At 42.8% G+C, this 22830-nt stretch overlaps 1 protein-coding gene across 1 annotated transcript in view; it reads right to left on the minus strand.

The window, feature by feature from the left end:
* The window catches only part of myot (myotilin), a 51514-nt gene extending 31573 nt beyond the window's left edge, over positions 1-19941 (minus strand). Inside the window, exons 1-10 of the mRNA XM_079250209.1 lie at positions 19762-19941; positions 11746-11787; positions 11506-11683; positions 11367-11429; positions 11150-11291; positions 9852-9875; positions 9579-9698; positions 9296-9494; positions 689-893; positions 2-606 (exon numbers count right to left, since the gene is read on the minus strand). Of these exons, the coding sequence (XP_079106335.1) occupies positions 2-606; positions 689-893; positions 9296-9494; positions 9579-9698; positions 9852-9875; positions 11150-11291; positions 11367-11429; positions 11506-11683; positions 11746-11753 (1544 nt within the window). The 5' untranslated portion in view covers positions 11754-11787; positions 19762-19941. The remainder of the gene's footprint in view (position 1; positions 607-688; positions 894-9295; positions 9495-9578; positions 9699-9851; positions 9876-11149; positions 11292-11366; positions 11430-11505; positions 11684-11745; positions 11788-19761) is intronic.
* Between the last annotated feature and the right edge of the window lie 2889 nt (positions 19942-22830).

The raw sequence follows: 22830 nt of genomic DNA on the forward strand, positions 1-22830 counted from the left end.
GGAGGTGGGGGCTGAAGGAGTTAGCAAGGGGGCGGAGGAGGGAGGAGGAGGAGGAGCGGAGGAGGTGGAAGTGGGAGAGTTGAGGCTGGAGGAAGAAGGAGAGGATTTCCCAGTTCCATTGGCCTGAGTCTGGATCTGCGGATGGGAGACTGACTGGTTCTGGCTCAGGCTGAGGGACTGGAACTGGTTCTGGTTCTGGTCCTGGCTCAGGCTGAGGGACTGGAACTGGTTCTGGTTCTGGTCCTGGCTCAGGCTGAGGGACTGGAACTGGTTCTGGTTCTGGCTCAGGCTGAGGGACTGGAACTGGGACTGGGTCTGGGACAAGGACTTGGACACTGACTGGGTCACAGAGAGTGACTGAGTTTGTGTGGTTTTAGTCTGACTCTGCAGCTCCAGAGAAGACTGGGAGCTGCTGAGGTTCTGCTGGTTGTTCTGGTTCTCCTGGGCCTCCCTCAGAACACTCTCATAGCTGGGAGCCTGGAAGGCCGGCTGAGACTGGATGAAATGTCTCGGCCGCTCGTAGTTGAAGGCGCTGGGAGGGAAGGCGCTGGGGGTGAAGGTAGGCAGGTCCGACAGGTTCATGTTGTTGCCTCCAGACTGGGAGGACTGGGAGGAAGAATAGAATATGAATAAAAATGAGTGAAACGACGATGGACGGCTACTTTTCTGCAGCGTCAGAGATGCTCACTGTGAAACTGAGCTTGCTTGGCGTGAACAGCTTGGGTGCTGGAGCTTTCTCCCTGACTTGTGCTGGTGGTGGTGGGGAGGGCGGAGGAGGAGGACTGGGAGTACAGACTCGGACGGAGACCTCGGATGAGCTCAGGACATTCTCCTCCTCACTGCGACTGAAAGGATCTTCAGCGGAGTGGTTGGTCTGATGAGGCTCAGGGAGACTAGAGAGAGGGAGACGACGTGTTAGAACATCTTTAACCATTAAAACACAAAACTTTTTTTTGCTGTATTTAAGCGTGACGTTTCCATGGAAACGTGATGTTTTCAGCCCTTTCAGATTCTGAGGCTAAAATGATGTAAAATGAATGTATGAACAGATAAAGCAGCATAAAGAGCAACCAGAAGTTTGCAGAAATTACACACATAGATCAGCAGTGACCAAGCCTTTTCTCTTCTGAACATCATTCTCTCATGTCTGAAACACACACACACACACACACACACACACACACACACACACACACACACACACACACACACACACACACACACACACACACACACACACACACACACACACACACACACACTGTTTCCATGTTTCCACACGTCTTCCTGCTACTATCTACCTGCTATCCTCACTGCAGCACCTCCACCTCAGCTGCATCCCAAACGTCTTCTTGGCTTTATTCCAGCCATAGAGGATCATTATTTTCCTGCTTTTCTCATCACCTGTTGATCTTTGGCTGCTCCTGATTGGACGTTACCGTCAGTTTAAGCTCTCTGATTGGTGGAAAGTCTGACAGGAAGCGTCTTCATCATCATGTCCAGGTGAAAATAGAGGTCTCTTAGCAACATGGTAGTGATGGTGATGAAGATGTGATAAATAATGGTGGATTTACCATCTAGAGTCTCTGAATAAACACTACATGTTGTGTCTGGATTGTAAACCTCCTGGACGGATAGAAACGCTGGAAAACCTCCGTAGACCAGATGGAGGGTCACATGACAACCACATGGTTACGTGTTGTGTTTCCTGAGATGCTGATGGGGATATAAACAACGGTGCTTGAGGGCACCTGCCATGTAAAGGGGGAGAAAGGAGAGAATAACTCACATAGATCCTAAAGTTAAAGCCAGGGCAGGTAATGTTGGCGAGCCAGCAAGACCTTGTCTTGGCTCCTCCCCTATATTGCCCCCTCCCCCTGCATTGGCTCCTCCCCCTCTGGTTCTGCTCCTTGCGTGATCCGAGGCTTTTTCATTCGCAGCTTTTTCCACCAACGATTTTCTCTTTCTTGGCTGTTTAGCAGGAGGAGGCAAATAAACCGAGCCGGGTCGGGAAATCCTTCCTGCATTTTCTCAGCCATGTTTGCCTTCCAAGTTTCTTCTTCACTACTTTGTATTTTCATCCTAACACGCTGTTTATATGCAGGGTGTGGCTATCAGGTATGCGCTGTTGGAGGGGGAGGAGGGGAGCCGGGAGAAGAAGCTACGAAATATGCTGAATGTGCTGAAGTTCAAGATTAAATTACTTTTAAATGGGTGAGTTAGAAAAAAATTCACTCTAAGCATTCAGATCTCAGTAAACTAAACGATGAAAACAGCAACCAGAAACTAAACAAAGGCTTGCTAACGAGTCGAGCTAACGAGTCGAGCTAACGAGTCAAGCAGATGTCAGCGGTTCTGCTCCCGTCTCAGCCCACTAACAACTTCTCTTCCTGTGAAATCCAACACACCTGCTCCTGACAAGGAAAGAACGCTGTTCCCATGGCGACCAGGTATTAGTGATGACAGCGGCAGTCTTATTGTTGTTCTGATCCGGTCTCCAGGGGCGCCAGCAGAGTTCTGACCTCCCAGCATCCGCCGACCTCAAGTCTCGGCATATTTTATGGTTATTTGGAACTTCTAAATCTCAGCGAAGCATTTATGGATGGAAACATAAAATATAAAAGGAATCTAGATATTATCTAAACGTCAACGTTTTATTCCAAACACAAATACCGGATCTAAGCGACAGAGATGAAGAGCACCAGCAACATTTTAAGGGCAATAAACATCATTATTTACTGGTATTAAATCTTGTTTGGACGCCGTACTGAAGAAGAAGATGTCAGCGGCGCTAATAAAGACATTTAGTTTTATTAAAAGGGGTCCTGTTCTGGTATTTGGAGTTTTCTGAGCTTTCTACAGTGTTACAGTGTTGAATCCTCATCAGACATATGACAAGACTGTTTATCATCACCTAAACGCATGTTTGAGTTTGAGTTCCAGCACGCTCTCCGTTCGGTTTCCATGGCAACGAAAAACGCGTCGTTTTAGAGGTTTTTTCTACGTGGAAATCCTTGTGACGTCCCGGGGGATAAGGTTCGGTGATTGGTTACCTTCTACTGGTTAACAAGGGCATGTACAAATACATCAGGCGGGTGGAAAACGTGGGATAAAGTTATTTCCAACGATGGCTGGTGAGTTTACCAAAGAGAGACATCCTGCTGCATTCCTTGCTGTGGGTTGCTGTTTTCCACTTCGTTTTCAGGCTCTGATTCAGGTTCCAACATGTAGGACTGTATGCTATGTGTTGACATTGTAGTTTGTTTTTTTATTGAGTTCATATGAGCCTAATCCTTCTGTTTATGAGACGTTACAATGACGGTGAAAGCAGGTGCGGTGCGCGCTCCCGATGTAGTGCAGTGGCGGGAGGCGGGGCTTAATGCGGAAGAGTCTCAAGCCATTCGTTTTGCCCGCAGGCTGATCTGACAGCCTACGGAGAGGGTCGGTCTGAAGTAAATAAAGCCAGTTGTGACAAAAACTCCACCAATCCCAGCCCTTCTGGTCTCAGAAATAAAAATAAATTAGCCTGAAATGCACAGAATAGTTCCACTTTAATGAACTAATAAAAGAAGAGCAGCAGCTGTGCTTCGGTGAACTCTGTGAAGTCTGTTGTCATTTTAACATAAAGCTTATAAACGCGGCAGCTTGAAGCTGGAATGACTCAGCAGCTGTCTGCCTCATCCTTCTGTTAGTCCGCTGTATCCATAACCGGGCCAGACCGGCACCAGTCTGGAAAGCATTTGTTACTGGGTGTTTATAAGGAGCCGGGTGGCTTAACTGGTTGCTTCATGTCATCCTCCAGTTCTGCCCCCTTTTCCCATTTTCTCCTCCATCCCTAACCCTCTCCCGCCTCGTGTCCCTGTAGTGGACTATTTACACGCTTCTTTCCTGCATATTCATGAACGAGGATGGTATAAATGTAAACTAGAAAAGCACTCGGAGAGCGCCGAACTCCACCAAGCATATTGTGATTAACACCCAACATAAATTCAGAGTGATCCAGAATCCAGGATCTCTTCCAGATCTCCACCAAAATGTCATCATTTGTTCCTTGTGAGACCCCCAACATTTCCTGGATATCCCCAAAATCCATCCAAAACTTTTTGAGTAATGTTGGTAACAGACAAACAAACTCTGGTAAAAACATAACCTCCTTGGCGGAGGTAATTAAAAGACCAAGTAAACAAAGTCTGCAGAGATATGTAAACATAAATATTGGACCTTCGTGTCTACAGTAAAGCGGCTACGTTTCCCACGGTGCTTCGGGAGTCGTTAGGCGGACTAAATCACCATTTTCTGCCCGGTAACATCAGTTTGATTGGACGACAACAGCTGTCAGTCATTTAGCGTCACAAACATTTCCTGCTTTGTCGGTGCCGATTGGTCACATTTATGTAAACATGACATCAGCGTGATTCTACCGTATCACACGATTAGAAAGAGGGGTCGGTCGTACCGATCGGCCAATTAGAGCCAAAGTTACGCGCATTATGCACACGCCCGCTGCATACGATGGCGTGGTCGTCAGCGGCGCAGCGTCCGCTTTGTACTTTTTATTTAAAAACCAGAATCTCTTCTGGATCCCCACCATAATTTCATCATTTGTTCCTCGTGACCCCCCCCCCCCCCCCCCCCCCCCCCAACATACCCCTAAGATTTCATCCACAACTTTAGGAGTAATGTTGCTAACAGACAAACCAACCCGTGGCGGAGATAATAAACCGTTTCAGAGGAAGTTAGAGTGTCCTCCTATACATCCTCACTCACTGTAGAATAAATAAATATCTGATATGACTAAACATAAATGTATATGTTGTAATTACACAACTTTACATGGTTTACATGTTTATACATGTTGATCTGTCTTTCCTGTCCTCTCCACCCCAACCAGTCGAGGCAGATGGCTGCCCTCCCTGAGCCGGGTTCTGCCGGAGGTTTCCTTCCTGTTAAAGGGGAGTTTTTTCCTTCCCACTGTCGCCTCGTGCAGCTCAGGATGGAGGATTGGATCCAAGTCATGACTCGATGCAATCAGTTGGTTTCTATTATAGGATATGCATGAACTGGCTTTAAATGATGTGTATGTAAAGTGTCCTGAGACAACATTGTTGTGAAGTGGCGCTGTACAAATAAAGTTGATCAGAGTGGAGAAGTCCCAAAACTTTGTCCTGAATCGCTTCAACATGAAGAAGAAGTGTATAAACTGCCGACATTTGGTGGTTCTGGTGTGAAAATGTGGACAAAAGGTTGAGATGAAATGAGTCACTTTCAGTTTTCACTGAAATCCTGCAGGAAACTGTGGAGCTCTTTGTGTCCCAACGCTGCCGCTCAGGCTTCAGGTTACGCTGCGAGAAAAACTGAACCGAGCAGCAGGTTAGCGCCTCGTTCACCTGAATGTCTACGTTCAGCTCTGAATGTCTTCTGCCTCCACGCAGTCAGACTGGTTTTAAGACGTTGCTGCAGAGATGCTGAGCGGAGAAAACGGATGGAGGAGGAAGTGAAGCTGCAGCAGCAGCTTTCTGCTGTCTGGACCAGGGAGACCAGATCTTCTCACCAGACGTAGGACAAAGACTGAAAATGTGGGACAATGTGAGATTCCACTCTGCCATGACAAAGTTTTGAAGCAACAAACTTTCTATTCTAATAAAATTACGAACCAAACATAATAAATCTGCGATTATAAAGCCTCCCTCTGAGTAGTGCGTTTCTTGTCACTCGGATTTTTGTGCCGTTTCACGTCATATTCTCCACCTTGTGACACGGAAAAATGACAGTACTTTGACAAACCCTCTAACAGTCTCCTGGAACAGGTTTTTAACGCCTGCCCGCCCCCCCCCACCCCACACCATGAACCCGGGGGGTCTGGAAAATAAAGTGTTTTTCTTCAGGATACTATTTTGGTTGCAGAAGCCTTTATGACCCGGCGGCTGGCAGGAAAGGAGGTCAGAGAGACGTGTGTGTGTGGGGGGGAGGGGGTAACCTGCAGCAAAGGCTGGGAATCGAACCTTAACCAGCTGATCACCGAGCTGTGGGCTCTGGGTACGAGCCAGATGGACACAGAGGACAGCATGTCTTTTCTCGGTCTCATGGAGACGCGACATAGACGGGAGAACTCCCAGAAACTGTGGACTTCCAGTCACATGGAAATAAATACCATGAAGCCGGTATCGTTTAGAAGAATACTGAGATATTTCTGGTCATGCAACGCAGCAAAACGTCACGCAGATGGCTGTTTAAGCTTTTCTTCCTACGTTGAAGGAGTCACGAATAGTTAGCGAAGAAAAGAACAAACCTAACAAGCAGAATAATCATTTATGTTCCAACATATCAGAAGTTTGCATGCAGGTACTGTATGTGTGCCAGTTACTATGTGTGCTTGTGTTTGTGTGATTAACTGGGCAAAGCTATATCCGTCTTGGTATTCGGACATCAACTGGCAGGTGCAAACCCTCCGCTGGTGACACAGCCTCTTTAAAGCAGACACACAGGATCTGCTTTGCATTATGGGTACTTTAAGTCCTCTGTATGACCGACAACGACACTGATGTTCACGCAGTTTCATAGATTTGGATTAAACCTCTGGTGGAGCAACAAGAATGGATCATAATGGCAGGAATCAGAGGCGCCATATGGGGGAAAATTAGGAAGAATCTAGGGGCCCCATGACTTGATAGGGGCCCAAAAAGATCTACAAACTACTACTAAATAATAAATACTTTTTTCAAAGGTAATATAAACTAATAAACCTTTTATATTAAAATAACCTAGTTAGATGTCTGCACTGTGATTTAACCCTTTATAGAGCATGCAATGAAATACCTTCAAATTAGAAATTTTAATCTAAAGTTGTCCTTCTGGTATGAACCAAGACCTTCATTCTGTTGTTACATTAACAAAATAAATAGTTTCATGCTGAATATGAAAGAAAACAAAATGATCATAAAGGGTTAAACAGACCTAGATCTTTATTATTCCCATGAAAAACTTTTTTTTAAATTTTTTTTTTTTTTTTTTTTTTTTTAATTAATCAGCTGGAAGCAAAAACAAAAATCTAAAATGTGCGATCAGGTGGTGGGGTCCATGCCGTTGTCTTTCATGGGACCCAAATGTTCTGGCAGCAGCCCTGGCAGGAATTATGGATGAGCGCTGCTTCCATCTACCATCTAAAGTCAAACTTATTATGAATAAAGCTGAGGAAATTGTCAAAGTTTTCGTAATTTTCCTGATCAAGCCGAAAAAAAAAAGGAAAGTAAGTCCAAAAACCATCAACGGGAAAAAGGACCCGTTTAACTCAAACACACCAACTTACTGTCTGTTATTTATCTGTTTTACGTCAAAAGCAAAAGGTGCACCTCTCTCTACAGATAACCCAGATTTTCTCCAGCAGACTTGACTTTGGCCAGAGAACCTCAACATGACCTTCCAGGCCAGAGAGCCGACAACAGCTCCTGAACAACTGCTGTTGTGTGTATCACAAGCAGAAGAGGGAGAGGTGTGAGGGACCGGTGGGTTCTGAAGGACACCGACGCCATGTCTGCTCTTCATATTACACATGAGATCATAACTCTGGATGCTGAAATAGTGGCCGGACCCCTCTCCGCCGAGCATACCTCACACCAACACACGCTCACTGGGTCTGAACAGGAGCATTGCATCAAGTTACGGGTAGCCACACAAAACTCAAGCAGCATTCAATTCTAAAAATATAAATATGTTTAAAGCCTATGTATGCACACCTACTGTTGACTTAATCTTTCTCATTATTTATTATTAAATTAAATCTTTGAGAGAAATATAAAATAACTGCCTGTTTAATTTAATGTATAACTTCATTAATAAACTAAAAATCATGATAAATCTATGACGCGTTAAAAGATTAAATCTCGCGAGAGTTCAGAAGGCATTCTAACAAGATATTATAATACCACCTTTCAGGTGGTCAAAAACAGAAAATATTTTATTAAATGTTTTAAGATATTAAATACATTTTTATTTAATGGACAAATACATTAATTTTTTTTCCAGAAAACAATAGAGTAAAAAGCAGATGTTTGAAGCAACTTAGCTAAAGTTAAATGAACTTACATTTGCGTCTTATTCTGAAATTCCTTCCACTAAAAGACACAAAGCCCCCAAAAAACAGACAAAAAGTTGACTTTCTACTCGCTCTAAACACAGTCTGACCTCACAAGAAGGACACGACATATTACATGTCTTTCCTACCAGAAAAGAAGGAACATAAAAATAAAAATCTTCTGACGTCAACGTGAAAAAACACGAACTTTCCCCACAAACAGTTCACGTTCCCGGCAGGTTGACACGCTACAAAACCTCCAGAAAACACCGACACAGTGCAGGTACTTTCTTACCCCGTTAGGAGCTCCTGCCCTGCAGTCTGTGGAGCTCGGTAATGGCTGAATGAGCTGCGGGAGGCTGCGGGAACGCCGCGAGGAGCTGCGGGAGGCTGGACTGCAACAGGTGACACTGCGCGCTCCCGTGGAGGGGCACGTCTCCGTCACCAGAACCACATCAATACGAGGCGCCTGCCTGACTGTCTGTGCCACGCTGCTTGTTTCCACTTATTTATCTTTATCTGTTTAATGTCTTTATCTTCCTGATAGAAGTTTGATTTCTGATTAATTTCAGTTCATTAATTCTTAAAGGAAAACTTGGTGATACAACAGCGACCTCTTCTGGCCGATTATGGAAACTACAAGCACATGTTTTACAGATTATTTTATTATTTATTAAATCTTTTTAAATATAATTATTGTGAATTATTAATAATATTTCAATTGATTCCAAGTTTAATAAAATTGTTCCCCTTATTCTCTACTGCATTTATTTTTACCATACCATACTTATTTATAAAGCACTTTAAAAACAACATACAGCTGACCAAAGTGCTGTACAGAAACAGCAAGTGTACAAAACAGCTTAAGCAAATAAAATAACAACAAAATGGTAAAATATATTTAAATGTCATATTTAAATGTTTCAAATTCTGTTCATGTAATTGTGGGTTAATTCAGGCCTCAAGGGGTCAACACTGAATATCCTGAAGAGTGGGCTATGATAATGAAATATTTTGCAGTAGTATCAATTATTCCATTTAAATCTTATTAAATAAAAGTAAAAATAAATAAATAAATAAATAAATAAATAAATAAATAAAAAAAAAAAAAAAAAAAGGTTGAACCCATGACTTTTTTTTCTTTGGAAAAATCTCACTAATTAAAAAAAATTAAAATAACATCAGATTTATATAAAGTGTGAGAACCAACCATCATGTACTCACTCTGCAACAGGGATGTTGTCCTCTAAAGGGCTGTCAGGCCACTCTGGAGGAGGAAGGTTCATAGAGTCAGGCGGCACAGGGGGAAAGTCATCACAGCTCTTCATGGAGGACAGAGACTCCTCCTGGAACTCTTTTTCTTCTCTGTCAGAAACGACTTCCTGATGCCGAATGGCCTCCACCTCCAGCTGCTCCTCCAGGTCTGCATGGAGAGGTGCAAGGCTGTTATGACTGAAAGGGTCTCAGACGGATTGAGAGGAATATATGCCGTTAAATGATGTACTACCATTGTAAACCTCCAGCATGGCAGAGCAGGAAACGGTGCCAAAGTTGTTGAGAACCACACATTTAAACAGGCCAGAGTCTTCAGGGAAAGCCTCTGTGATCACCAGCGTGCACAGCTCCTCTGATGAAATAAAAACATCAGCAGCTATTGTTGATACAAGTCTTTAAATCATTATTTACAGGTGTGAGAAGCTGCAAGAAAAAAGGATAATAAAATGATGTCAAATCCTCCCTGTTCCACTGTTATTTCACTGAATCTGTTTTTGACACTCACCTGGTACTGATGCAGAACTCGCTTCTGAGGAAACAATGACAGAGCATCTTTTTAGATTAAACATGATCTACATTTATCTTTTTTAAAAAGTACATAAATAAACTCAACCCTCTTTACATATATATATATATATATATATATATATATTGTTTCTTTTTTAAGTCTCCAGTTATTTGAGTGACTGTTGTAAATTCAGCCTTTTCTTTAATGAAAGGGGAAGAATACATATGTATATGTATGTATATACATATATACATATGTATATATACACTACAGCAGGAAAAGACTTTCCTGTAAAAACAAACAAAAACAAAAACAAACATAAGATAATCTTCAGAAAGGTGATAAAATGTTAATAGGTCATGTTGATACCAGTAACATAACCAAACAGACAAAGAGAGCGAACAAAACAAACATTTACTAGTGAGGGCGCCACAGAAACACGCACCAAAGGCAAAGTTGTGCTAAGTCAAAAAAATAGGTCCTAAGTTGATATTTTACTCCAAACTTAATTAAATGACTGTTAATAAGCTGTTAAAGAAAAAAAATCTGAATACAAGATTGCAAAGTCTCTCGCTGTCGGCAGTTCATGTTTTTGTGAAAGTGTTTGAGGAAATCCAGAGTTATTTCATGACTCTCACCCAGTGATTGCTGGGATAGACTCCAGCTTCCAGACTTAGATGAATGAATAAATGTCCCAGATATGCCCTGCATTGTCTCCAGCTGATCCAACATGCTGCAGCGAGGATATTCTCACATATCTGTATATCAAAGATCCTGTAGTTCCATATCTTCCAAACACTTTGCTGTCAGACTGCAGGTCTACTTGTGGTTCCAGAGTCTCTAACAGTACGACGGGAAGCAGAACCTTCGGCTACCAGGCTCCGTGCTGATGGAACAGATCCCAGCCTGACTCCTCTCTACCTTCAAGGTTTAAAACCCTCCTTTGGGATAAATCTTATCATTCTGAGGTCTGGTCATCACTGAGCTCTTCCTCTTCACCTCTCTGCTCCTCGTCTAGAAACAAATGGCAGTATCAGCATCATTAACGTCTTTCTGGATAAAAGCTGCATGATGTTAGTCTTCCCTGTCGTCTCCACCCCAACCGGTCCAGGCAGACGGCTTCTGCTGGAGGTTTTCCTTCCCGCAGCTCAGATTACATGCAACCTGTTGCTTTTCCTTAACCAGGCTGCTTTTGATGAACTTGCTCACACTGATGTGTCGGCAGAGTGTCTGAGATCACGTTGCCATGAAACTGCACAGCACAAATAAAACCAGATTAATTTAAATCCACTTACTTTTGCGCAGTATCCTAAAATCATCCGAGTCCAGTATTTGTTCATCCTCTCTGTACCACATGACCTGTAGAGGAGGGGTCCCCCTCAGTCTGCACTCCAGGACCACCAGCTGACCCTTCACTGCTGACACATCATGGAGACACTGAGGATGCAGAGAGGATGGAAGTCAGGAAGGATTCAGATGCACTTTTTCTACCACTGTGTTCATGTATTTGACCTTAACAAACGTGGGCGGCACTCCGTGCCCAGAATACTGCTGACTGCTGATGGGGCTCTGAGTCTGCACAGAAACACATGTTGACATCATGTTTACATACATTTCCGCTGAAGGACTCATTGCAACGAGGTGAAGTTACCCTCTGAGCTCCAATACACAGAGGCTGCACCAGGCTGGAGTGCCTCTGAGCAAGCAAGGAGGAGGAGGAGGAGGAGGAAGAGGAGGAGAGCTCTCGGGAGGTGGTTGCAGAGGAGGAGGACGTGGCAGAGGAGATGGTCAGAGACATGGTGCTGGTCTTCTTCTGCATCCTCTGGACCCTGCGGGGTCGTACACATCAGCTTTTTGTTTTCTCCTGTATGTAATGATGCGTTTGACTTACTGAGCCATGTTTCAGGCGCTCCGGAGGGCAACAACAGGGGTCCTGCAAATACAGAGGCAATATTTATTTGTAGTATTTACACATTAATGCGTGTGGGGCTTAAAACACAGACTTTACCTGAGTCACGACTCTTTAATCTGCTTCTACTGGGGTCTAAAATGTTGTTGGAGCAGGTGTAGTCTGATTTTAGTTTGCAAGTCCTGAATGAATCCTTAAATACGCTGAAAACTCCCTGGCTGCTTTGTTTTCTCAGCTGTGTTTAGGTGAGGGGTGATGGAGGATTTACAGTCTTAGAAAGTTGTTAAATAACTTTTGTAGAAGCGAAACATGACGTTGCCTCGTTACCAACCAGAAGAGACTTTTCTACGGCGTATATGTCATAAGTTTATGTAAAACATTGACGTGTAGATTTACTGAATATTTACAAAGTTTAAGCTCTGTATCTTTACTACATCGCTCATGAGAAGATCTGCGACTAAAACCGGCTTTTGTGTCTGTAACAGCAGGAAAACACACCTGATGGTTGGAAGTCAGACATTATTATTCTCTCTGTGTTTAGAAGGAAAGCAGCTTCACACAACTTTACAATTTATCCTGCTGATTTATACGTTTTAATACATAAAAACATAAAAAATGTCATTTGAATTAACTTCAGTGTGGCTGTAAAGTCAAACTCAGCCACCAGGTGTCAGTATTTATAACATAATGTTAAGCAAAGGTTCAGAGGACTGCCTGTTAAAACAGGTTGCAAGAGTTGGTAAACAGTAAATGGATGATTTTCAGCACATCCAGGTGGTAAAACACATCCAGTTAACTCACTGTTAATTAACCTGAACCTGAAGACATCAATAATGACTAATAGTCCACTTTCCATATATTTACTATCTATGTACCATATCTATATATCAATCTGTGCTATTGCATTACTTCATATCTTATTGCATTGTATCACATCGCATCATGTTGCACTGCATCTTATCGTACCCTATCGTATCATATTGCATTGTAACGTAACATATTGTGTCTCATCGTATCATATCATATTGTACCACATTGTCTTGCATTGTGTTACATCATATCATATCGCAACATGTCATATCGCATTGTATTGTATCGTATCGTATCACATCACATCACATCACATCACATCACATCACATCACATCACATCACATCACATCACATCACATCACATCACATCATCCATCTTTTATCTGATTCAGTCACAACATTAGAAGCTCCAACAGGTTTTTAGGAGAGTAACACTGTTTGGAAAGAACGAAGAGCTTCCCGGCTTCCATATTTTGACACTTTCCTTCTACCTGAACGTCTTGCAGACCAGTCAGACCCTTAGATTTCAGCACCGCTCCCAAACTCCCACCTCAGAAGCAGCGTTTTAGACATTTATTAACTTCATTACATAACTGTAACTTCAATATGTTTCCAATAAGATTTCTACATATTTAAACATAATGAATAAAAAATGTCTTATGTATTAAGATTATAATCTGTAACCCCCCCACAATCCACTCCAAAAACAAAAAGCTTTTATGGGAGGTGAATATCTCAACCAACAGCACCTGAACAACATACACATGTATCCTACAACATACATGTGCACACGCAGTGCTGCAGCCAGGCCTGGAATTACATCCTTCCCACCATCTGCATCTGGGAACAGCATGGGGTTCCAGGGCTTCACCACTAACTGAAGACATCTTTCATCATTTTACACCAAAACACTCCCACCAACCTCCGCCTGCGGCCCACTGCTGGTCTTGTCTTGGACCCAGAGAAGGAGCTGACGGAGGAGGCTGAGAGTCGGGTTTCTAGGCTAAATTAAACTCTGCCACTTCCACAGCACCGCAGAGGCTCCCTGACCTGAGATAAATCTCAGTGTCTCCATTAGCGAGCCATGGGGAGACCGCCAGACAATCTAAAATGATCCCCTCTTTGTTGCTGCTGCATTTGAGTTCGACTGGAAAGTTTCTGAGTCAGTGAAGACGACAGCGGTGACACCAACATGGTGGCAACACTGGAGATAAAGGGGGCAAAACATTCATGTGTATATCCAGTTTCCACTCCTGATAACCCTCCAAACTGGTGTCTTCACGCGTGTATTGTCCAACTGAAGTGATTTGTTGATGTAACAGCAGCTGCTGTGAATGCTTTGTTGTCTCTGCTGCCTAACAGCTGAATTTATGGCTCCGACAACAGGTTGCATTCACACATACAACAAATCAGTTACCTGGCAAGGTGGACAGAAATACGCAGCGCAGGCGGTGAAAGCGAAGCTCCACAATGACAAAAACATCTTTATACAATTACATGTTCATGTTAAAGGCTCATTCCAGCAGTTTGGGGCTGTTTGTTGGATGTGTTTGCCTCCCTTTGTGGCCTTGTCATGGAGTGGCGACCTGTCCAGAAGTTCCTGCTTCTTGCCCAATGATTACTAGGATAGACTCCAGCTTCCCTGCAACCCTTAACTGGTCTAAGTGGATGGATGGACGTTACCAAAGCTGGACATCACAGAGGAAAAATGATTAGACAAACAGATGTTTTATTGCTGCAGTAGAAGTAAAGCTCCAGGAGCTCTGGATACCGCATCTCCCGTGACGTTAGCAGCCCCTCAACCTGATTAATAGATAACAAAATGCAGATTTAACATGCCCAGACTGAGACAACCCTGGTGACATCATCATGCTAATATTACATATATTTAGACAATTTGGGAACTTTTCATTGACCAAATATCCTAAAAACTGGATGGTTCCAGCTGCAGGCCCAGTGACCCTAGACCTGTACCTAAAACAACTACAAAGAGATATATGATCATGTATCTTTCATATTTCATCAATGAAATATAAAATGCATAGTAAAAAACATAGTAATGTAATGTTAAGATAAACATTAAATCAGTGGTTCTTTTTGACCTTTTCCAGGATAAACGGCTCCGAGGTCCATTCACTAAACCAGATATAATCCCAGTTTAACCACTATAATCTTTTCAGATACATGACCAAGTGGCGACCTGCAGCGGTTAAAAGTGAAGCCAAACACTGCAGTTCCCGCCTCATCCACTACGGGCTCCAGAGAAGTCAATCCTCATAGACTCTCATGGTAAAAAGACCAACTTCACAACTGTGCGGGTGGTGATTTTATTTTAATCATTCTTCAAGATGTTTTTGAATCTTGAAATGTGACGTAATTGGGGACGTGTCCTTTTGAGGGATCCGAGAGTAGAATTGAAGCTCATTGGGTGGTTTCTACCATCACCATCTTGGCACCTTCACGTGTACCGTCTCTTCCGGAAAATATAAAAATGGACAAAGAGGTGGAGCTGAGAGGGGGGCTTTTGGGATGGATGATTGACATCCAGAAAACTCCAAATTGCTTGTAGCTAAGAGCTAACCAGAGCTAACCGGCTAACGGAGGTAAAGCTAAAGCTAAGTCACATTGTTAACCGGCTAAAAACCGCAGTTGCTCTACGTTACTCCTTATTGAGGTGGGAGATCAGGTAGCTGTCAATCCAAAGAACACGCCCCTAATTATGCTGAAATTCAAGATGAAATTAATTCTAAATGGAGGAATTAGATTAAATTTACTCCTCCCACAGTTGTTATGAAGGTAAACCTGACCTATTAAACCTAAAATGTTTTTTGCACCAGGCTGTAAACATCTTTATTTCTGCTTCGAACATGTTTGTTGCTGCTGTGAACATGTTTGTTGCTGCCGTAAACATGTTTATTTCTGCTGTAAATGTCTTTATTTCTGCCGTAAACATTTTAATTTCTGCTGTGAAGTTGGTCTTTATAACATGGGAGTCTATGGGGATTCGCTCTGTTTTGGAGCCCCTGGTGGATGAAGGGGGAACTGCAGTTTTTGGCCCTCAGGCTTCACTTTTATCCTCTGGAGGTTGCTGATTGACACAAACGCTGTTATTAGGTGGCTAAGAGCAAGTCTTAGCTTAAGCTCACACACATCTGTTAGCCAGTTAGCTCTCATGAACTCTGAATAGCTAGCTAACTCTCTGACTTAGCTTGATTAGCTCTTAATTACAAGCAGGTCGGAGTTTAATGGATGTCAATCATCCACCCCCACGTTCACAGCCACCCTCTCAGCTCCACCTCTTTTCCCATGTTTGTATTTTCCTGGAGCGACGACACATGACCAAGAAGGGAATTCCCAGAATACCTGACCTGAACCCGCCACTTCCCTTGGAGTCCCAGAGATCAGGGTTGACTGATCTAAACCAGTGATAACATATGAAGTTCGGTAACCCTCCACGCCTCTCGGTGGCGCTCAAGACACAACGACTGGCCTAATGGATGATAATCGCTGTTCACTGACTATACAGAACACCAAACAAATAAAGAGAGATGTGACAAACGTAATCACCACTTAAATACCAAGACAAGGACAACAAACACCAAAGACCGACGCGGTTAACCGCTTTACAATCTGAACAGACAACAGAGGAGAGGCATTCAGTATGACCACAAGGAGGCGCAACCACAAAGTAAAAAGACAGAAAAGCTGCAAACTGGAACAAAGCAGCCACACTAAACAAAGCACCTGCAAAGATACCCAAACCATTACAGAGACACAAAACCAGCTGCTGGAAGAGATGAAGAAAACATCAAAAACAAAGAATCATTTTAATCTGAAACAAAACAACCATGTTCACCATGCTGGATGCTACATTTAGGAGCAAAGGCCTGTTTTTCCGGTGCCATTACGCCCACACAGGCGCTGAGCTTCACTCTCATCCTGATGTAAAGTTATTTCCTCTAATCGCTGACTGACAGAACTAATGAGATGTGCATGTAGCTGTTTCTGCATCATCAGGGAACAAACCAACAGATTCATAACAAACAGAGCTGCAAACATCCACAGTGTTATGCTAATATTTAACGTTTGTTAAAACCTGGTATAAAAATGATGTGACATGCTGCACATTGCATTAGATTTTCTTTTTATACAAACAGATCTAAATAATCTGCCATCCTGTATTATTTTCCATGAGTTTATGTTATCTCTCCGTTAACCAATCCCCATTTTTAAACCATTACTGTAGGTGAACGATACCCAGTTAATATCTACCTTATTAAGCCAAACAACCTGTGCAGTGAGAAGTTGCAGCTCTGCACACATCGCGCAGCTTCGCAGCAGATTTAGCACAGCTGAGCAGGGTAAGAGGAGATTGTTGAGCTCCACCATTAGGTATTCTTTATGCAGATCTGTGGCTTTTTGATCGATAAGCAGCATCCACCGCAATAAACGACAGAAAATGGATGTATGAATGGAAGCGGCGTCCAGATTTCCACTGCAGCTGGACTGCATCCCAATCTCTCGTCTGCTTCTGTAGATTCTGCATTGATACCGCATGTAGACTGTCCAAACCACAGACTGTCTATAAAAGACGTCATCCGTAGGTTTCTGAAAAGCTGAACTCAAGCTCATTGGGCGGTTCCATATGTCACCATCTTGGCAGCGTTACGCATGTTCCTGCAACCAAAAAATGGGCAATGAGGTGGAGGGGAGAGTGGTGCTGTGAGCGTGGGGGTGGATCATTGACACAAACTCTAAGCTGCCTGCAGCAAAGAGCTAACTGAGCTAAGCTGGAGCTAACCAGCTAACGGAGATAGGCAGGCTAAAGTCATTATGTGGTTGTGCTAAACTCTGCCTTCATGCAGCAGGACATCGGGCACCTATCAATCACAAGGACACGCCCCTAATCAAACCAACATTTTAGATTAAATAACATAAAAACAGAGGACTTTTAAATAAAAACTTCCCTCCCACAGTTGTCATGAAGGCAAACCTGACCTCATAAACCTAAAATGGATTCTTGAACCAGGCTGTAAACATGTTTATTCCTGCTGTAAACATGTTTATTCCTGTTGTAAACATGTTTATTTCTGCTGTAAACATGTTTATTCCTGCTGTAAACATGTTTATTCCTGCTGTAAACATGTTTATTCCTGTTGTAAACATGTTTATTTCTGCTGTAAACATGTTTATTCCTGCTGTAAACATGTTTATTCCTGCTGTAAACATGTTTATTTCTGCTGTAAACATGTTTATTTCTGCTGTAAACATGTTTATTCCTGCTGTAAACATGTTTATTTCTGCTGTAAACATGTTTATTTCTGCTGTGAAGTTGGTCTTTTTAACATTGGAGTCTATGGAGAGCCCTGCGATGGACTGGAGAGCTGTCCAGGGTGTACCCTGCTTTCACCCAAAAGCCAGCTGGGATAGGCTCCAGCTTCCCCGCGACCCTGAATTGGATTAGGCGGTTTGGAAAATGAATGAATGAATGAATGATGAGTTTGTGGGGATTTGCTCTGTTTTGGAACCTGCCCCTAGTGGATGAAGGGGGAACTGCAGGTTATGTCTTCACTTCTTACTGCTGGAGGTCGCTGTTGACCTAAACTTTATTAATCATCGGAGACTTTGTGATCCATTCAGATCATATTCCCTCCTCTTTGTAGATCATAGATTTGTTTAATTTTAAGAAAGTCTTTCTCCTGAAGCAGTCTGACTTTTGTATTTCAGTTTTAATACATGCTCATCAGGACATCGGGGACAAATTTACCATTTCAGCTTGTTTGAGGACAAAACAGATGTAAAAATCTTTTCAGATTGAAAAGTTTCTTTTAATCTTGATCAAAATGACTAATTATGAATCTTCTCTGATCATCACGCTTTATCTACTTTAACCCTTTCACGCAGCGTTTCCACTATACTGTCAGCTAACTGCTTCCTGTCTCTATATTTTCATTTTTAATTGCTCTATAAATTCAATTAATTTCATGCATTTATTCTGTTAATATATTAATAATTGATTTTTATTTATTTATTTTAATTTATTCAGTATTTAATATTTCAGTCACCTCCTCTTATTTTTTTTTTACACATATACATATATACATATTAAAATTCTAAAAAAAAATATATATAAATATGAATAAAGTTTGTGCCTGACTGATTAAAAAGGAAAACAATAAGTATGTTTTACAGAATAAATTAAAACAAAATAAAAAATAAAGATAAGTAAAGTTAAAATATAAAGTACAATGTTGTACTTTATGTTTTAACTTAAACATAAAGTAAAGTAAAGTAAAGTAAAGTAAAGTAAAGTAAAGTAAAGTAAAGTAATAAATAAATAAATCTTTCTGAAACTTCCAACTCCTCCATGCCGGAGACGGATTTAGCGGCCTGGGTCACCTGATCCCACGTTCCACCAACCAGAACACAGCGTCACATAGGCATGCCATGCTTGCACTGTGAATACCCCACCAGCACACGCGCGCACACACACACACACACACACACACACACACACACACACACACACACACACACACACACACACACACACACACACACACACACTGTGAATGAGATGCGGCTGGTATGTCGTGTGTTGCCTAACCCTGCAGGCTGTATAACTGTTACACTGTTTTTTCTAAGCATGATCATTTCTGCTTGTTAATCTTCATCATCTGTAACAGACCATTTCTCTCTCTCTCACACACACACACACACACACACACACACACACACACACACACACACACACACACACACTCGTATGCAAAGTGCCATTTCCAGCCATAGATGCAGACAGAAAGTAGATCCTGTATAGACAGATACGTGGCACATGGACACAGCACATAAATTTAGCCGTGGACAGATCATCCCAGCTGTTCTCTCCTTTCTGACTGCAAACCCGCTCACTCCAGCTCAGCCTGCAGCTTCAGGGACCTGACGGCCCTCAACCAACCAAATTGCAGTCTTTCATTATCTGATTACCTTGACCTTTGCCCTCCCAATCACAAGGCGTGCAGAAGCCCACTCTAAAGGCCGTCTTGGGCCGAACCTGCTGGTCTGGACATGTGCAGGAAAAGCCCATAATGCCTGGAGATAACTTTGCTTTTTCTCTTTCTGAGCAGTAACATGGCCGTGTGACACACTCCCATCAGCACAACTTCAGCATATGTGGTGAACTTACCTGTCTGGTGGTTTCCCAGCAGGCTTAAAAAAAATTAAAATATTGATCCAAATTCTAAATGCAAGCTGCTATGTGAGCGCACGGCCGCCTGTCATGGCTCGGACGCTGCAGCTCAGAGTGAGCTGACACACACTTTTACACACTAATACACAAGCAGGAGCTGGTGTGTGTGTGTGTGTGTGTGTTGTAGGGGTTGTGGTGGAAAAGGGTTTGCAGGGAATCTGAGGCTGGTGTTGGGGGGGGGGGGGGGGGGGGTGAAAGGAGGGCAGGTGGAGAACTAAAGCTAATTTAGAGCAGAGACTCCAGCTGACACCTCGGTGTATTCTGACAGAAGCAGCTCAAATCCTAAAGATGATCTTTATATTTCACATGCATGTTAATGACAGATCCTGCAGGAAAAGTGTCATCTTGTCTAATGTGTCACGGCGGACGTGTGGATGATCTAACTTCATCCAGGAGTGGGAGACTGGAAACCTGCGACTGGTGCCAGCAGGTCGGCAGGGAAAACATGAGACCCCCAAAGACAGAGTCAGAAGCACTTCTTCAAATGTGCTAATTGGTAGTTAAAGGGCTAGTGGACCCTAAAAATGTGCTTCTGAGCTGCAAACAGCAATGTTTTACTAAAAATCACAGATACTGTTGGTATAATTTATATTAGTAAAATGTCTTTCTAAAAATTCTATGATTTTGGGAATAAAAAATTAGTGAAAAGACCCACTATAGGGAAAACCAGCCCCTCCCCCTGGATGCAAAAAGGGTGGGTCCTGCATGCATTTAGGCCACGCCCACTGACTATATGTACGAATCATAGACCGCATATGAAAGATGGACGGAGCCTTCGGCGGTTATAAGTGAAGTCTATGCAGAAGTGCATAAAACTGCAGTTCCCCCTTCATCCACTAGGGGCTGCAAAACAGAGCAAATCCCGATAGACTCCCATGTTAAAAAGACCAACTTCACAGCAGAAATAAACATGTTTACAGCAGGAATAAACATGTTTACAGCAGTAATAAACATGTTTACAGCAGAAATAAACATGTTTACAGCAGGAATAAACATGTTTACAGCAGAAATAAACATGTTTACAGCAGGAATAAACATGTTCACAGCAGAAATAAACATATTTACAGCAGAAATAAACATGTTCACAGCAGAAATAAACATGTTTACAGCAGGAATAAACATGTTTACAGCAGTAATAAACATGTTTACAGCAGAAATAAACATGTTTACAGCAGGAATAAACATGTTTACAGCAGAAATAAACATGTTTACAGCAGGAATAAACATGTTTACAGCAGGAATAAACATGTTTACAGCCTGGTTCAAAAATCCATTTTAGGTTTAATAGGTCAGGTTTACCTTCATGACAACTGTGGGGGGAGTGAATTCTTTCCAACGCGCCTGTTTAAAAGTAATTTAATCTCGAAGTTGGCATATTTAGGATCGTGTCCTTTTGATTGACAGGTACCTGATCTCCCGCTTCAAGTCAGAAAAATGTAGAACAACCGCGATTTTTAGCCGGTTAACAACCTGACATAGCTTTAGCCCGCTTACCTCCGTTAGCTGGTTATCTCCTGTTATCTCCTGTTATCTCCGGGTTAGCTCGGTTAGCTCTTAGCTACAGAAAGCTCGGAGTTCACTCGATGTCAATCATCCACCATGACGCTCACAGCCCCCCTCTCAGCTCCACCTCTTTGCCCATATTTATATTTTCCGGGTGAGACGACGCACATGCCCCTGCCAAGATGGTGATGGTAGGAACCGCCCACCGAGCTTCAGTTCAGCTCTTCAGAAACCTACGGGTGACGTCACGGAAGCTCCGCCCATCTTTTATATACAGTCTATGGTACGAATGCAAACTTATTACTTGAAGTAGATTCACTAGTTGAAGACTTTTATGAAGTTTTTGAACGAAAACAGGACATATTTGTGCTTCTGAGGGTGTAAATGTTAACACCGGACTTCATTCTGTACCTGCTGATCCTCACCTAGCGACCGACAGCAGCTCATCAACCTGTCGCGAATCGCCACAGCTCTCCAGAACCTGCCGGAGGGGTTGCTACTGGCGACCGCAACATGCTAACGGCTCAGACTGAAACGTTTCAGGACCACCTTGTTCTTCCTCTGCTGTGTTGTGTAGATTAAGGATTTCTGTACTTCAACTCTATTTGTATAGCGCCACTTCACAACAATGTTGTCACAGGGCACTTTACATACACGAATCAACATACACATTATTTCGAGCCAATTCATACATATCCTATAATAGAAACCAACTGATTGCATCGAGTCATGACTTGGATCCAATCCCCCATCCTGAGCTGCACGAGGCGACAGTGGGAAGGAAAAAACTCCCCTTTAACAGGAAGGAAACCTCCGGCAGAACCCGGCTCAGGGAGGGCAGCCATCTGCCTCGACTGGTTGGGATGGAGAGGACAGGAAAGACAGATCAACATGTACAACTGCACTTATTCAGGAAGACCTGCGGAAAAAAGGAGAAATAAGTTACAGACGGCAATATTGTCATAATAGAGTAATAGAGTAGTAGAGCGAGGTACTTCTCAGTGCATCAGGTAACATCCCCATTGCTACATAAGTAATGGATGGCTAGACTACCCATAACTATAAGAGCAATAAGGATTACCTGGACAGTTGGGTCCCGTACATGCAGACTCCAACTCAAGAGATGCTCATATCCTAACTATAAGAATCATGGAAAAGGAAGGTTTTCAGCTCGATCTTAAAGGCGTGGAGGGAGTCTGCCTCCTGAACCCACGGTGGGAGCTGGTTCCATAAGAGAGGAGCCTGATAGCTAAAGGCCCTTCCTCCCATTGTACTCTTTGAGACTCTGGGAACCACCAGTAAACCTGCAGTCTGAGAGCAAAGTGCTCTATTTGGAATATATGGAACGATAAGATCTTTTATGTCCAATGGCGCTTGGTCATGGAGAGCTTTATATGTGAGGAGAAGAATTTTAAACTTTATCCTGGATTGAACAGGGAGCCAGTGTAGAGAGGCTAAAACTGGTGAAATGTGATCTCTCCTGCTAGTCCTCATCAGAACCCT

The sequence above is a fragment of the Telmatherina bonti genome, assembly GCF_933228915.1.
Source record: "Telmatherina bonti genome assembly, chromosome: 12".
NCBI lineage: Eukaryota > Metazoa > Chordata > Actinopteri > Atheriniformes > Telmatherinidae > Telmatherina > Telmatherina bonti.